Here is a 15627-nt window from a genome sequence, read left to right on the forward strand (position 1 = left end):
TGTCTTGTCTGTTAAAATTAATTATATTCACATTAAAATGTAACCAATCAGGAAAAGAAAAATCGGTGTGCAAAGAAGTTGTGTTGTGGTAAACAAGGCTGAAATAATGAAGAAATTATATTCCGATTCTTTAGGTAATCATATAAAAATTGCACAACTGATTTAGGATTCTTTTTGCCATCCAACAAACCATTAACAAACAATAAGAATAGCTGGACCCATTGTTGAAAATACATATATTGATGAAACAGTATTACCAAAACATGTCTTTATAAAATTGAGTATTTACATTCAGTTTAGGAATAGGGAAATTTTGTGAATAATCAAATTGTATGACTAAGTAAGAATCTTCATGGCACTTAACTATGTAATCATCTCTTAGTTCTTTCCTTTTTTGCACTTTTCTCTTATGAAGAGAAAAAAATTGTTTTCAAGGATCATCAGGATTATTTTTAATTTTAATTCTTCTCAAAGATTGCATACATTTGTCTTTGGGCCTACAAATAGCAAAAGAAAATATGGTTTTAAAATACTCAATAGGTTTTGTGTCATTTTTAAAGTTGTGTTGGTTTTTTCTTTATGATATTCCTTTAATAATAAATACAAGTTTTTAACATTTAGTAACGTATAATCAAAATATAACAAGTTGCTTTTGGAACTGCAATAATGCAATTCATCATGTTTAATACTGAAAATATTCTCTCCCATATGTGTAACTACATATCTGTTATTTTCTTTAGCCTATTGGCATGTGAATTACGCTACTCTTCAAAAAGAATCATTGAGCAAAATCTTTTTCTGTACAATACGAAAGTGTTTTAATGAAACTTGGAACAGTTTCAGAATAAAATTACTGCAAACTTTTGTTTTAGTGCCTCCTACAGATATGTGATATAACCAAATATGCTCTCTAGATTTTTTTGTGAACAGTTTTTGTTTTTTTGTTCTACTGCTAATTCCATTAAATTGAATAACATTAAATCTTGTAGGTGTTTACTTTGGCCATTGTAGAACAAAATAAAAGTTTAATTTGACTGTCAAAAGACAAATTTTCAAAACCTTTTACAACAGTCTGTAATCAACACGACCGTGTTCTTTGGCAGTAAAGTGTTATACTCTACTATATACAGGGTGATTCGGTTAGTGTTACCGGCACTTTCTGAGCTGATTGTACTATAAAAAAATAAAGAAAAAAGTTCATATAAACATGGGTCCGGAAATGCTTCCTTACTGGGTTATGGCCAATTGAAGATTTCACCAAAAATTGTGTGCAGGAGGTCAAATGATGATTTGCCGCGTGTTTATGAAGAGATATTTATAGGCGAATGCAACTTTTTCTAACGGATTTTTAGATGAGAAATTGAATAAAGTTCATCTCATAGCTGTATCTCATTTAGTTTTTTTGTTATACTACAAAAAACAGAAATAAAATAATTTTGAAAACACTTTTTTAAGGTTTAACGGACAATTATTTTGTTAAATAGGCATTGAAGACCCACATTTTTACAAAGAAACTTGCAGAAAATTTAATTCTGAATAAAATTATGTGCCACACGGCTATTAACAGCGAAGTATTAGTTTCTGGAATTTAATTTTACAACAAACATTCTACCAAGCAAGAAATTCCAAAGCAAAGGAAAACCGCATTTTAATGACATAGAGTAGCCTACACATAAGATTTATTAGGATGCAATTTAAATTAAGTTTTAAATAAATTATTGTTTTTCATCTAAAGCTTATAATACTACGTACCACTTTCATAACAGGTGTTCAAAAATCAGTCCTTGTACTTCAATACACTTAGCAGCTCGCTTTCTGATTGATCGAGTTATCCTCCGCAACGCTGCACGATTGTTTTTTATTTGTGCGGCGGCATCTTCAATTCGATTTATTAACTCTTCACGTGTATTTACTTTTTCCTGGTACACCAGGTTCTTCATCCAACCCCATATACAGAAATCTAATGGAGTTAGATCTGGTGATCTTGGTGGCCAAGTGTGTGGTCCACCGCGACCAATCCATCGCCCGGGAAACTGCTCATTTAAGTGCATTGTTACATTATGGGAAAAGTGGGCAGGGGCACCATCATGTTGATAAATAATATTGCACCTTGCTGCTAATGGAACATCTTCTAATAATAGTGGTAGTTGTTCTGTAAGGAATTCTAGGTACATGCGGGAATTTAGATGTCCTCGGAGAATGAATGGTCCTATTAATCGATCATGAATGAGTCCACACCATACATTTACACTAAATCTGTGTTGAAAGTTGCGCACGATTGTACTATGTGGATTTCCCTCTGCCCAAGTGTGTTCATTGTGAAGGTTGTTGACGCCATCTCGGGTAAATTGAGCTTCATCAGTGAATAAAATGGTTCTATGATGTTGACGGTTTCTAATTAACCAGTTGCAAAATTCCAATCGAAGAGGAGGATCTGTTGGTTGAATACTTTGAACTTGTTGGTTGAATACTTTGAACTTGTTGTTTATGGTAAGGGAACATGCTATTTTTGCGCAAAGTTCTCCATACTTCAGACTGAGACACTGCGAATCGCCTAGAAAGACGCCGTGTACTGACACCAGGACTGCGTTCAGTAGCCATGATTATAGCCTCTTCCATATCTACATTATTCTGGGCAGGGCGATCCCGATAATTATTAATACTAGGAAGTTTACCTGTTACTCTTAGGGTACGAAATGATCCACTGATCGTTTTTGGGTTTGGAACTCTGCGATTAGGAAATCGTCTTCGGTATTCTGCAGTAGCAGCGGTTGCATTTCCCTCACAAACGCCTAAGACAAATACCATGTCGGCATATTCTTCCGTTGTAAATAACAAAGGCATTGCAATTGTGATAGTAAGTTACTTTAAAATACACTTCACTAACAAACTAGTAGTAAATTAATTGTATTAAATTGCACTCATTAAACTAGTACAGAATAGGTAACAAATAATTTGGATTCCTCAATAAATTGCAGTGTATTGTTGAACAGCTGATTTGTGATACCAACTTATAAAAACATAATTTACCTTCTGTAAAGCTAACGTGACAAAGATATGTAGGTAAATTCTTCGCTATTAATTTATAATAGCCTATATTTTTATTTATTTAATAACCATGACATTCACCGTTGAGAAAACTAAGTCTGGAAGCCCCTTCATTATTTTCAACAATGTGAAATATAGACAAAAAAGAATTCTGAGGGAATGGTGATGTTTCTTGGCTTTGCTTGCTGGGCAAAAATTGCGGTGCATCTATCAAAACTGATGCAAACATGACGAGAGTGACTGTGTGTAACGACAAACACACTGGCGATCACCAAGCAGTCACATGAGTTCCCTCTTGTCGCCGCTGACCAGGCCTCGTCCTGCGGCCGCTTCGTCATCCTCCACTCCACCCGCTTCAGCTGCGACATCTGCACCCTCCACACCGCCGACACCCGCCACACCGCCTGCGCCTGTCTGCTCCACGCCCGACCCTGGCCTCACACTGGTCCCCACCACCACCTGGTCCAGCGGACGAGATTAGCATCGCCCCAGTATCAGCTGAAGACCCAGCAGCGGAGGTTTCTCGTCTTAAAAAGGAAATTGAGCACCTTAAAAGTGAATTTAAGATACTTCTGGATCACACCGTTGAGTCAGACTCTCGCTTGCTCCAGTTCACTGACCAGATATTTACAATGAACACATCCCGCGTCGACCAGACCGCCCGCGCCTCCGCGAGGGTGGACCGTGGCGTCCAGTGTGACCCGCCCTCCTATCCACCTGAAGGACCCCGTGCCCTGTTTCCGTGGACTTTGGTGCGCAGTGTGATCTGTGGTCTACCGCGTGTACGCGGCGGTGTGCTGAGATCACTGACATTCTTAATAGCCTTAAAACGACGATAGAAGTACTTCAGGCAGGAAAATCAATGCCTGAAGAATCAGCTGAGGACATGTGAGGATGTGTGGATGTGACTCCTACTCATCCATGGATAGAAGTGAGACCTTCAAAAAAAGTAGCTCCAACCAAACAGAAACAAATTTCTCAAGTTCTGACTAAAAAAACAAAAAAAAAATGCCTTTCCATGATCAAAAAATTAAAAATAGCTCTAAAATCCCCAATCCAACACTCAATCATAGTAAACCTTTACAGAAAAAATCGACAGACGTCCCAAACCCCTATCCCTCACTTCCGTTCCATTAATATCAGAGGTGATAGCCACTCTCGCCACATCTCGGGACTTGTGAAATCCATGACCTTCCCTCCCGCCTCTGTTTGGTGACATGTGCATGCCCGGCGCCGGCCTGCTGGACATCTTGAGAACGGGCCATACTCCACCTCGGTCCGGGACCCACTGCGAGGTGTTAATCGCGGGCTCAAACGATCTGGCAGTGGGCAAAACAGCACGTCATTTACCGCCACCTGGAGGCTCACATCGCTGCCAGACCTGCCAACAACTGAACTTGTTCTTGTCACCTTACCGCTTCGACATGACTTGGAACCAGATCACCCCATCCATGATGAGACCGTGCTCGTGAATGCTTACATTGAGGAGTTGGCTGTCCGGCACAACATCCGCGTGGTAAACTTCAAATAACATCGGCCGGAGGCATTTCACGAGGCACGGTCAGCATCTCTCAATGCGGGGTAAGCGGCTACTGGCGGGGGATGGTAGTGAAGACCCTTGCACTGCTGAGACCCAGGGTGTCTGCGCCGCCGCTGCAAATCGTCGCTGCTGCGCCGGCCCCCACCGTCCCGGCTCCTGCTGCTGCCAGCGGGGAGTCAGCTGACACCGTCCATCAGTCTCCAAGACTTCAGCACGCCACCTACGCGGAGGCACTCAGGGGGTCACCAACGCCCAGGCAGTGTTGACGAGAGTGGACGCTCTCCTGAACAAAAAAACTTGGAGAACATTGTCAGAGTGAAACCGGTATAGGGATGATTTCGGATCCAGCCGTAAAACAAAACCAAACACGGAAAAATCTTCAAAAATCTCAAAATTCCAAATTCACAACCGAAAATTTGAAATTTGTTCATCAGAATGCCCAATTGCAACCAACAAAATTGATGAATTGGCAGTCATGTGCGAGAATTAAATCCCGATGTGTTTATAGTATCTGAGCACGGTTTCATAGATGACAACATCCATCTTTTCAAAATTCCAAATTTTGAATTGGCAAAACATTTCTGTCGAAATCGTTTCAAAAGGGGGCGGTGTGGCAATTTTTTGTGAAAGCATTTTCAAAATTTGAACCTTTCAAAATTAACAACATGATTGAAATGAATTTTGAAGCCGAAGGCATAAAAAATCACGTCAAACTGTTTGGGAAAAATAGCAGTCATCGGGTTATACAGATCACCCAATGGCTGTAGCAACTCCTTTTTTGAAAATTTTGAGCGACTTCTTAATGACCTGTTTTTAAAAATTCTGTGAAGTTCCTAATAATGGGGAGACTTTAACATTAATGTAATGAATCCCCACCGACCCCCTAACCCAGCGGCTTCGCGATGTTTTAAATTCTTTCAATCTAAATTGGGTCCCGTGAATTCACCGACACGAGTGACCGCTACGACGAGTACTGCCATCGACAATGTTGTCACAAACATTCCTGACATCACAGTCTCTGTTTTTTGAACTCTGCGATCTCTGACCACTTTGCGCAGGGCCCGTGATCCGTGGGTGCAAACTTGAAAGTCAAAATTCAAAATTTAAAATTGCAAGAGTGATTCGGCCCCAGAACATTCGCCACTTAAACGATGTTTTGGAAGCTGGAGCCCTGGCAATTTTTGGATAACTCTGGAAGTGTCGATGACATGTATGCGGCATTCAGTGATAGTTTCAACTATTATCTGGATGTTGCTGTCCGTTCAGAAGGACCAAAGTCAATCACGCGCCTAAAAAAGGCACGTGGTTGACAAAGGAATTCTTGTATCTCGAGAAAAGCTTAAATTCTTTCACAAAATTTTTCATTGGAACCCAAAACGAACATTTCAAATTTTTTTTCAGAAATTACCGAAGGATTTATAAAAAAGTCATACGAGCTGCTAAAGCCTATGATGTTAATAAGGCCTTGGGTAACTGCGAAAACTTCTCGAAAACAGCTTGGAAAATCATAAACGACTTTTCTCGTGATACACACCAGATAAAAAACACAAAAGAAATCGCAATTAAAATTGAAGACAAAATTGTTGAAAACCGAGCTCAAGTGGCAGACGAATTTAATAAATACTTCTCTTCCGTGGCTACAGTGTGTTCGGCATTAACTGAACCTCGGTTTCACGGAGGAGATGCTGTTTGTATCGGTTGCATCCATGGCCATGGCTCCTGTGTGTGAAGGGGAGGTTGCACGAGTCATACAGGGACTCAACTCAAAAAAATCTTGTGACGCAAACGGGATGTCAGTGTGGCTACTCAAAACACTGCTTCAGGCATATATTGAGACCACTTACAAAATTGATCAACTTTTCTTTTGAAAAAGGAACCTTCCCATCACTTTTGAAGACATCCAAAGTCATTCCGATCTTCAAACAGGACGATCCTTGCCTTGCAAGCAACTATCGTCCAATCTCAATTCTTCCAGTCTTCAGCAAAATTTTTGAAAAAATTTTTCTATGAAAAGCTTGCAAGCTTTCTAGAAAATAACAATATCCTAAATCCGGAACAATTTGGATTTAGGAAAAAACAGATCCACAATAGACGCGGTGAACAATCTTTTGGACAATGTTGTCGATGGATTGGAAGGAACGAGAACATGTGCTCAGTATATTCCTCGACCTATCCAAAGCGTTTGACTGTGTGCATCATGAAACACTTTTGCTCCAGTTGGATAAATGCGGTGTTCGGGGTCTCTCGCACTTATGGCTCACTTCTTACCTCAAGGATCGAGACCAGTGCGTTGAGGTATCGAACGTCGTCTCAAACAAAATTAAAATGACCCATGGTGTCCCTCAGGGCTCCATCCTTGGGCCTCTTTTTGTTTCCTAGTTTACGTCTGCAGACTGAATTCAGTGATCCAGCATGGAAAACTGGTTCAGTATGCTGACGACACAACTCTCTGTATCAAAAAACAAATCAAACTCAAGACCTGGAAATCGCATCCTTCATGGAAACTGAATGCATGCATTCAGTATTTTGCTGAATTTGAACCTGAAAACAAATCATTCAAAAACAAATGTCATGTGTTTTAGCCTCCCGACAAAATGATCACGAAGTTCAGCCTGCCGTGTTTGTGGATGATGTGTGCTTTTAGAGGGAAACTAACTCCACAAAGTTTCTGGGAATGTTCCTAGACAGAGGACTGACCTGGGCTGATCATGGTGACAAATGTATGTGCTAGAGTGGCCTCAGGCATATATGCCTTGCGGCACCTGGCAAAGTTCTGTTCCCCCAGAGTTCTGAAAATGGCATATTTCGGCCTGATTCATCCACACTTTGCGTATGGAGTGAGACTCTGGGGAGGTTGTGCCAAAAACAAAATGGAAAGAGTTTTCAAGCTCCAAAAAAAGGCAATCAGAATCATTGCAAATTTAAATTACAGAGAGTCGTGTAGGGAATCTTTCAGGGAGTTAGAATTGCTGACTTTGCCCTGCCTTTATGTTCTGGAGGTGATCATGTACTGCAAATCAAAGTGTGATTTGGTTCGTGGCGGGTAGCGTTCACCACTATGAGACGAGAGGCAGGGACAACTTCCGAACTCGGCAATACAGACTGACATTATCACAACATCTCCCTCAACAAGTTGGTGTCAGACTAATAAAACAAGCTCCCTGAAAGTGTCAAACTTTCCGCCAATCAACATCAATTCAAAACTCGTCTTAAACGCCTTTTGGTGTCCAAGGCGTTTTATTCTGTCGATGAATTCATGGTCAGCCGCTGGGATGTCTAAATCTAAATTTAACTTGGATCTGAAGTCAGTTTGAATGTGTTTGAGTGAATGCATGAATTGTAAGTATGAATGTGTTTTGAACGTCTAAGCCTGTGGTTTATCTTACTTACTTCTGACTTTTGCAATACAATGTCCATTGTCAAAATGCAATAAAGAGATTGATTTGATTTGATTTGATTAGGTACATGATGTAACCATTTGGATAGTCCTAAAAAGTAATAGTATTATTGTTTTTTAGTTGAGCATTAATCTATTAAAATCATATTTACAATTGTATGCTAATCAATTATTTGTGTACCTTATATCATTACATTACGGTGTTTATTTACTAAATACGTATTTCTTGCTTGGTAGAATGTTTGTTGTAAAATTAAATTCCAGAAACTAATACTTCGCTGTTAACAGCCGTGTGGCACATAATTTTATTCAGAATTAAATTTTCTGCAAGTTTCTTTGTAAAAATGTGGGTCTTCAATGCCTATTTAACAAAATAATTGTCCGTTAAACCTTAAAAAAGTGTTTTCAAAATTATTTTATTTCTGTTTTTTGTAGTATAACAAAAAAACTAAATGAGATACAGCTATGAGATGAACTTTATTCAATTTCTCATCTAAAAATCCGTTAGAAAAAGTTGCATTCTCCTATAAATATCTCTTCATAAACATGCGGCAAATCATCATTTGACCTCCTGCACACAATTTTTGGTGAAATCTTCAATTGGCCATAACCCAGTAAGGAAGCATTTCCGGACCCATGTTTATATGAACTTTTTTCTTTATTTTTTATAGTACAATCAGCTCAGAAAGTGCCGGTAACACTAACCGAATCACCCTGTATATATAATAATAAAAAACTCTTTCAACATTTTAGAGATGTAAGAAATCTTATTCCCTTGTAACGTTAAAATTACATGTTTTTTTATTTAGTTACATTTTTTGTTTGTGTTTTTCTTTAATAACCACTCTTATTTATTCAGTTATGTGGGTTTGAAGATGCTTGTAAACAAAAGGTTTCACAAATAAAATAAAAAATAGTAAAAAATTGATTTATGGATTTTAAAATTATACACCGGTACAGGGGAGCATACTTTTATACTCCAAGATAAGTAACACTTTTAAACAATCATCTTTTAGATTTTGTACAAGAAAGATGAAGCGGATAATTTTTAAAACTGACTTTATATAAAAATATTACATCACTTGTGGCTGTTAGATTATTTTATGTACTGGACAAGTTCTTCCGATTTAAAATTTTTTTAATTTTCAATTTCCCAATGCCACTTGCTCTATTCTTTGTGTATTGTAGCTTAAGTTTATATAATATAAGATTTTTATAACTGACTTGGCTATATCTATAACGAAAGCTTGTCAATAATCTTATTTTTATGGCATTAAAAAGTGTTGATTGATTGATTAGTTATAATGTTCTTTCCCATGTCAAGCTAGCGTAATATATAATTTTTCCTCTGATTGATTTTTTAATAAAACAAGATGTCTTTTTAGTACTTGATATAAAAACTTTTTACATATTCGTACTATGTATCATTCATTTACAGCATAAGTTATTGAAAAAATTTGCAAATAGTAGATAGGGACATCTGATCAAATATGAAGAAATAGAATTTATCTGATGAGCTGTATTATAACTATGGATACTACTACATAGCCTAATAGAACTGTGAAAGACTTCATAAACTTGATAAAGTTAGGACATTCTGTAATCAGGACAAAATAAAAAGGTATCAATTTACATTAACGTGACCATGGAAAGGTATGTTAATTTTTTTTCCCTGAAAACAATATTGAAGAAAAAATTTGTCAGCAACAAAAATCAAAGGAGCTACAATTTTTTTTAATCCTCTGAAAACTCTGTTTTTGACAGTTTCCTATAACTCCGCGTCTGCTCAAACTCAGTATAGCCAGATTTTAAAAACCGATTATCATACCAACAACGAGAAATTATCGTACTTTCATATAAAATAATCGTACCAAACACATTTAATGAAAAATATGTTATGTTCGTATAGTAAATTATGTTATAATTAACTTTTGGTTTGTTACTTATATAAATTTGTCAAAAATCTTTCATGGTACGATAATAACTACCCATCGTGTATCTTACCGGCGCATAAAATCAATGAAATTGTCGTACCTTCACGATAATTATCGTACCTCTGGCAACACTATCCATATTTGACAGTTTGGTAATACTCCTTGCCTTCTCAAATAAAGAAGGGACGCCATTTTGAACTACCATTGTTCCTCCACGTCTATTCTTAATCTCCTAGTTCAGTAGTGGTAATAGCACACTTTGTGTTGGATGTTCGGTATCTCACGTGGAAGCATTTCGTAAAGACGAGTCTGACTAATACGTTAATCCTGTCAACGATGCCTGCCCACTGCGCACTGCTTGCTCTTTTAGAAAAAAAATTAACTCGAGCTTGCAAAAGTCGAATCCCAGATCACGTGATGCCCCTGCTCCTGAACGCAATAATGTCCGAAAGGCATAAATATAATACAATAATATACTTTCCCCCCAGTTCATATGCACCTGTGATAATAATACTGGGCTATAAATGCCCAACCCATGAAAAAAAGTCCATTTTCCATGGTCACGCTAATGTAAATAAACACCAATAAAAACAGCTGAAGATAAAAATGTGAAATTTTCACAGTATGTACATGTGTTATAGTATCAGGGATTAACATAATTGAACTAAATATCGTGTTTTTAAATATCCTGGGTTTTTATTTATCTTTTAACAAAATTAATTCAGCTATTGAAATACATATTATTTGAATACATAAAGAAATCTCTTGAAGGGCAATGAATTTGGAATGAAATATTTCAAATCCAAAATTAATGTAATGATGTTAGCATGACATGTTCTACTTAAATATATAGCAGTGTTTTACTTAAACACTATGTTTTTTGTAGGAACTGAATAAACAAATCAGAGAACATGGAGGGACCCCCTAGAGGCGGTTTCCAGAGAGGGAGAGGAGGGCCTCCAGGGAGAGGTGGACCGCCAGGCAGAGGAGGTCCTCCTCGTGGAGGAGGAGGTCGAGGAAACTTTATGGGTGGAGGTGATATGCGTGGCAGGTAAATAAAAAACTTTCTGTCATTATTGCTTTGTAAAATTCTGTAGTAAGTCTTGTGTACCTGGTCAGGGAATACATTTAAACCTGAATATCATGTAGATCTAGTTATGTAGCCTACCTCTGTTGAATTATATATGATGTGCATTAATAAGTTATAATATTTTGAGTTTTGCCAGTGAATTAATTGGAAGTACATGGCTGTTATTGGTTCATCTGTATTGTTTAATCTTGTTTGTTGTTTTGTCAAATAACATTGTTATTAAAAAAATTTATGTAGTTTAATTTGAGCATGGAATTATATTTCTGGGCAATATAAGAGATTTAAGAGCTGCATATCAATATTAAGTGATTGGTGCTAAGTAATGTACATTTAATCGTAATAATATAGGTTGTCTGTAACATACTCATTAACAAACTTGTATTATTTAATATCATATACAAATTTTGTCTGGAAGGCACAAATTCACTATCAGTATTTGGTACCTTTCCTTTTATTTGCCCATGGAATAAAAAATGTATACGTGGTTTTTGAGTTTAAAATTAGCTTTAAACCAATATTTACCAGTTTACACCAATAACTAAATAATCTTCCCATTGCTGAATACTATCTGATATTTTGCAGATATTAAGTACAGAAATGATAGTATACTTTGTTATTTTCTAATTGCATGAAAGTTTAAGATACTTTGTCTAATGTTAAATCTAATTTTCATTTCAATTGGTAGTACCCCTCTCACTCTTTGTGCTTAATTATCTAAGCTTGAATTTGAAGAGAGGCTACATCATAAACTTCCTCTTTAGACCCAAATCACTGCAGTAAGTCATGTGTACCTTGTCGGAGGAGACATTGAACTATTGGTCAGCAGAGTCAAAGGCTGACACAAGTTAATTTTTAAAATTTGATATATTAATTGATATATTGATTATCCCATAGATTTATTTCATAATAATTAACTATAGCTCTGTACATTTAATTTAGCCTGTGAACAACATATGTTTATATATGAATTATGTTCATCATTTGTTGTACAATTATAATGTTATTTATATTTTGTTCTAAAAATTGTATCTGTTTTCAGTTTGTTTTAAAATATTTTGTTTTGTTTGGTATTAAGGTTTATGGTTGATAACTGAATTATTGTTCATTTTGCTCTTTGGGCGGATTTTTTTAGCCTGAATGTTTAAAAGGACTAAAGAAACTTCTCTTTTAAACCCAGATGAGTAAAATAAGTCGTGTGTATCTTGCGGGTTGATACAATCAATTGTTGGGCAAGCAACTTTACACATATATTATTTTTTATGTTTAATTTTAGGATTTTCAGTTTTCCAAATGACCAATGTTATAATGGTGGTTTATTCCATTGAAAACTTAATCCCATCAAAGGTTTGAATTAATAGGACTCAGAGCGAGGGATTGTTACTAGTTGATAGGAAAAACAGCAGACTCGAAAAATATGGTCCACAAATTGAAAAAAACACATACAAGTACACATATTTTACACATAATTAGAAATTTTTTGTTGCACTGCAATCTTTCTCAACCCAGTAGAGAGCATTCTGGTTTAATTTTATCTAATCAAAGTTTGTTTTAAAATAATATGGTTTAACAATACATCATCTTACTTCAGGCCTTATTATGGAGTGTGATGTGTGTATATAACGCATACTTTGTGGTAAATTCTTGATTTATTCTAAATGAAAATAATGAAATAACCATATTATATTTAACTAGCCTAAACCCGCGGCTCCGCTCGCGTGGCAGTAGAGAGGGCTACATCAATCAAGCATCGAAAAGAAATACTAATTTTATTATACGTTTTTCCAATTAATTTATTGCTCTACTAATACATCGTAGCATATCATAAAATCTATTATAAAAGTTTTTTGTTTATTTTAATGCGTGAAGTCGTGCATCGCCTGATCTGTTTGCAACCGCTCGATTACTTTGCATTCTCAATCTATCATTCAAATTTGATGTTTCTCTTTCTTCTTGCGACAGCATCATTCTTGATGCTGATGTTCGTATTCGATTCAATTCGTTTACCTTGCGCGCTGGTCGTTGCTTTGATTATTACGAATTCGTTTTGTTGCTATCGCACGTGCGCTGTGACGGCTTAAAGCACTTTTTTTTCTTGGCGGCATTATGTTATTTTCCAATAAAATTCGTCAAAAAACTGCTCAAAGGAATTCTGTAAAAAAAAATGTTGAGAAAAACATTCTTCAAAGAATATTTACATGAGAAAACAAAAATACTTGCCTATTTTTTTAAACCTTTTACTGATGGAAAATAACACTGTTCTTGGAAATTGTAAAAAAGATATCAAATCACGTTTATCAAAAATTTGACATTTGTGACACGTTGTAAATGTCAAAAAATGTTTGTTTACATAGAAACGTCAAAAATATTTATGTTTACTTAGTTACTGTCAAAAATAACAACAATTTTTTGTCGCATTATATATGTTTACAAAGAACAGCTGATTAAAAATTTGAAAAGACTTTCACTTAATAACATATCTTTGCTGCAATGCATTTCTTACGGGTATTTCTGTAACCAGTGGGGCGGAATCCTGAATCGGGAAAGGGATAAAAAGTATCCTATAACCTTCTACAGATCAAGACGAACAAATTAAAAAAAAAATTAGGCGAATCCGTCCAGCCGTTTGTGAGTGATGCTGTTACACACGAACAGTTTCATTTTTATATATATAGATAGTTGTAAATTTCTTCATGAGAATATGAGACTAAACCTGATCAAAAGTGACCGTTGTGTTGGTACATTATCAGGTTTGTTAAAATATTGGCAAACTGTATTGTGTGTATAAAGGTCTCTGCACTATTTAACTATTTACATATTTTGCTGTATATTAAATTCATTGCCATACTAGAATACGATTTTTGACCAATTCAAAACATAATCATGTCAAAAATACCATTTACTATGATGATGTAATAGTTAAAATGCAACCTTGTTTTCTTATCTAGGTCTCCAAAAATAATGATATAGCAAAATTATATTTGATAATTGTAAATTTCTTCATGGGAATATGAATTTAAAAAAATGAAAATCTAATTAAATTTAGCTAATATATTGAGGTATTACTTAACCCTTTGCGTGCCACGGCGACGATACATCGTCGCCAAAAACCCTTGCGAAAAGTGCCGCGGCGACGATCGATCGTCGCCGACTTACTGTGCGAAAAGTGCCAGGCGACGATCCGTCGTCGCCGTCTGTTATCGTAATTTTTAACGCTTTATTTTTCATGAATTCTTTTCACAACCAATATTGTTTTATTTGTTAACTATCCTGCAATAGATAAATAATAGTTCACATAGTACTTTATATTAGTAAAGATAAAAAAAAACACAGAATAATAGAAGCAACAACAGCTGGCGGTGATCAACCGGACGCGTAACATCGTTTGCGCGTAAACAACTCGCTACGTATAGTATGCGTAATATCTAAAATAATACGTTCGGTCATATGGTTGTGTTTATATCGTTTTGAGGTTAGGAGTTAGGATCTCTAAAATGATTTTGTTTAATTGATATCTCCCGTGCGTGCGCGTGCGCACGCGCGTGTGTGTGTGTGTACATATTTTTGGGGAAAATATGAAGACTATATATTAGATATACCTTAGAACCAAAGGATAAATGTAAGTAATGCATTAATTATTTTTGTTTTAGTGTTGTGTTACCGGTACTGAAAAATGATTTTTTCTTTATGTACATAATTTCAAGCATTGTTATGTAACTATAGTAATTATATAAAAAAGTTAACCATTATTTTTTTTCACATTAACAATGTTATAAAGAATATTAAAAAAATTCTTCCCATAGTAAAATTGTTTCTTATTAATTTGTAAAAAAAAATAAAAACTAAAAAATAAAAATTGCTTTATACATTTTTTGGTTTTGACATTCCAAAACTAATATTATTTTATGTTGTTTCATTTGTTTTGTAACATTTTATTGTAATACAATTTTTTACAAACATTTTGATACCTGTTTCATAAAAATAGTATGAAAAATAAAAAAAATATATTCTTTTTCCGGAAGCCTGGTAATACTTCTTATTATTCCCTGGCATTTTTCGCATATGACTTGCAATATAGTTGCTAGTGCATTTCTTTTGTACAAAATTTTTTGCCTTGTGGCATTCAAAGGGTTAACATTTGTATATTCATACTAGATCTGTTCAAAAATGACCGCTGTGGTGGTAACCGCTGAAAATTCCTTGGCAAAGTGTTAATGAGGTGTTTGTGTTAATTTAGATATGTTTATTGTATTATTGTCCTTTTCGCTCTTTGGACTGAATTGTTTTGGTCTGATTTGGAAAAAGGACTATATAAATTTCTCCTTTAAACCCAGATGACTGAACTAAGTCATTTGTACCTTGTCGGGAGATACATTATCATGTTTATTAAAATATTTTCAATGGTTATATATTGTACTGTATAGTGAAATCTTTGCCATACTAAAATATGATATTTGACCAATCCAAAACACAATCACACCAAAAGTCCCATTTAGTAAATATAATAGTTAAAAATGCAAACTTGTTGTCTAATCTAAGGGGTAAAAAAAAAGAAATAACAAAATTATGTTTGATCATTGTAACTTAACCCTTTCCGGGCCAGGCGGCAATATATTGCCGC

The 15627-nt window shown here is 35.6% G+C and overlaps 1 protein-coding gene across 10 annotated transcripts in view; it reads left to right on the top strand.

Moving 5' to 3' along the window:
* Positions 1-15627, top strand: part of LOC124359616 (TATA-binding protein-associated factor 2N-like) — a 69466-nt gene that overhangs the window by 8322 nt on the left and 45517 nt on the right. For all 10 annotated transcript variants that reach the window (XR_006922172.1, XR_006922175.1, XR_006922174.1 and 7 more), the window contains exon 2: positions 10806-10970. Coding sequence is in view for 4 of the 10 variants with exons in the window: in XM_046812501.1 (XP_046668457.1) it covers positions 10831-10970 (140 nt within the window). In the remaining 6 variants the exon portion in view is untranslated. The remainder of the gene's footprint in view (positions 1-10805; positions 10971-15627) is intronic.

This window comes from Homalodisca vitripennis, chromosome 4 (assembly GCF_021130785.1).
Source record: "Homalodisca vitripennis isolate AUS2020 chromosome 4, UT_GWSS_2.1, whole genome shotgun sequence".
NCBI classification, from domain to species: domain Eukaryota; kingdom Metazoa; phylum Arthropoda; class Insecta; order Hemiptera; family Cicadellidae; genus Homalodisca; species Homalodisca vitripennis.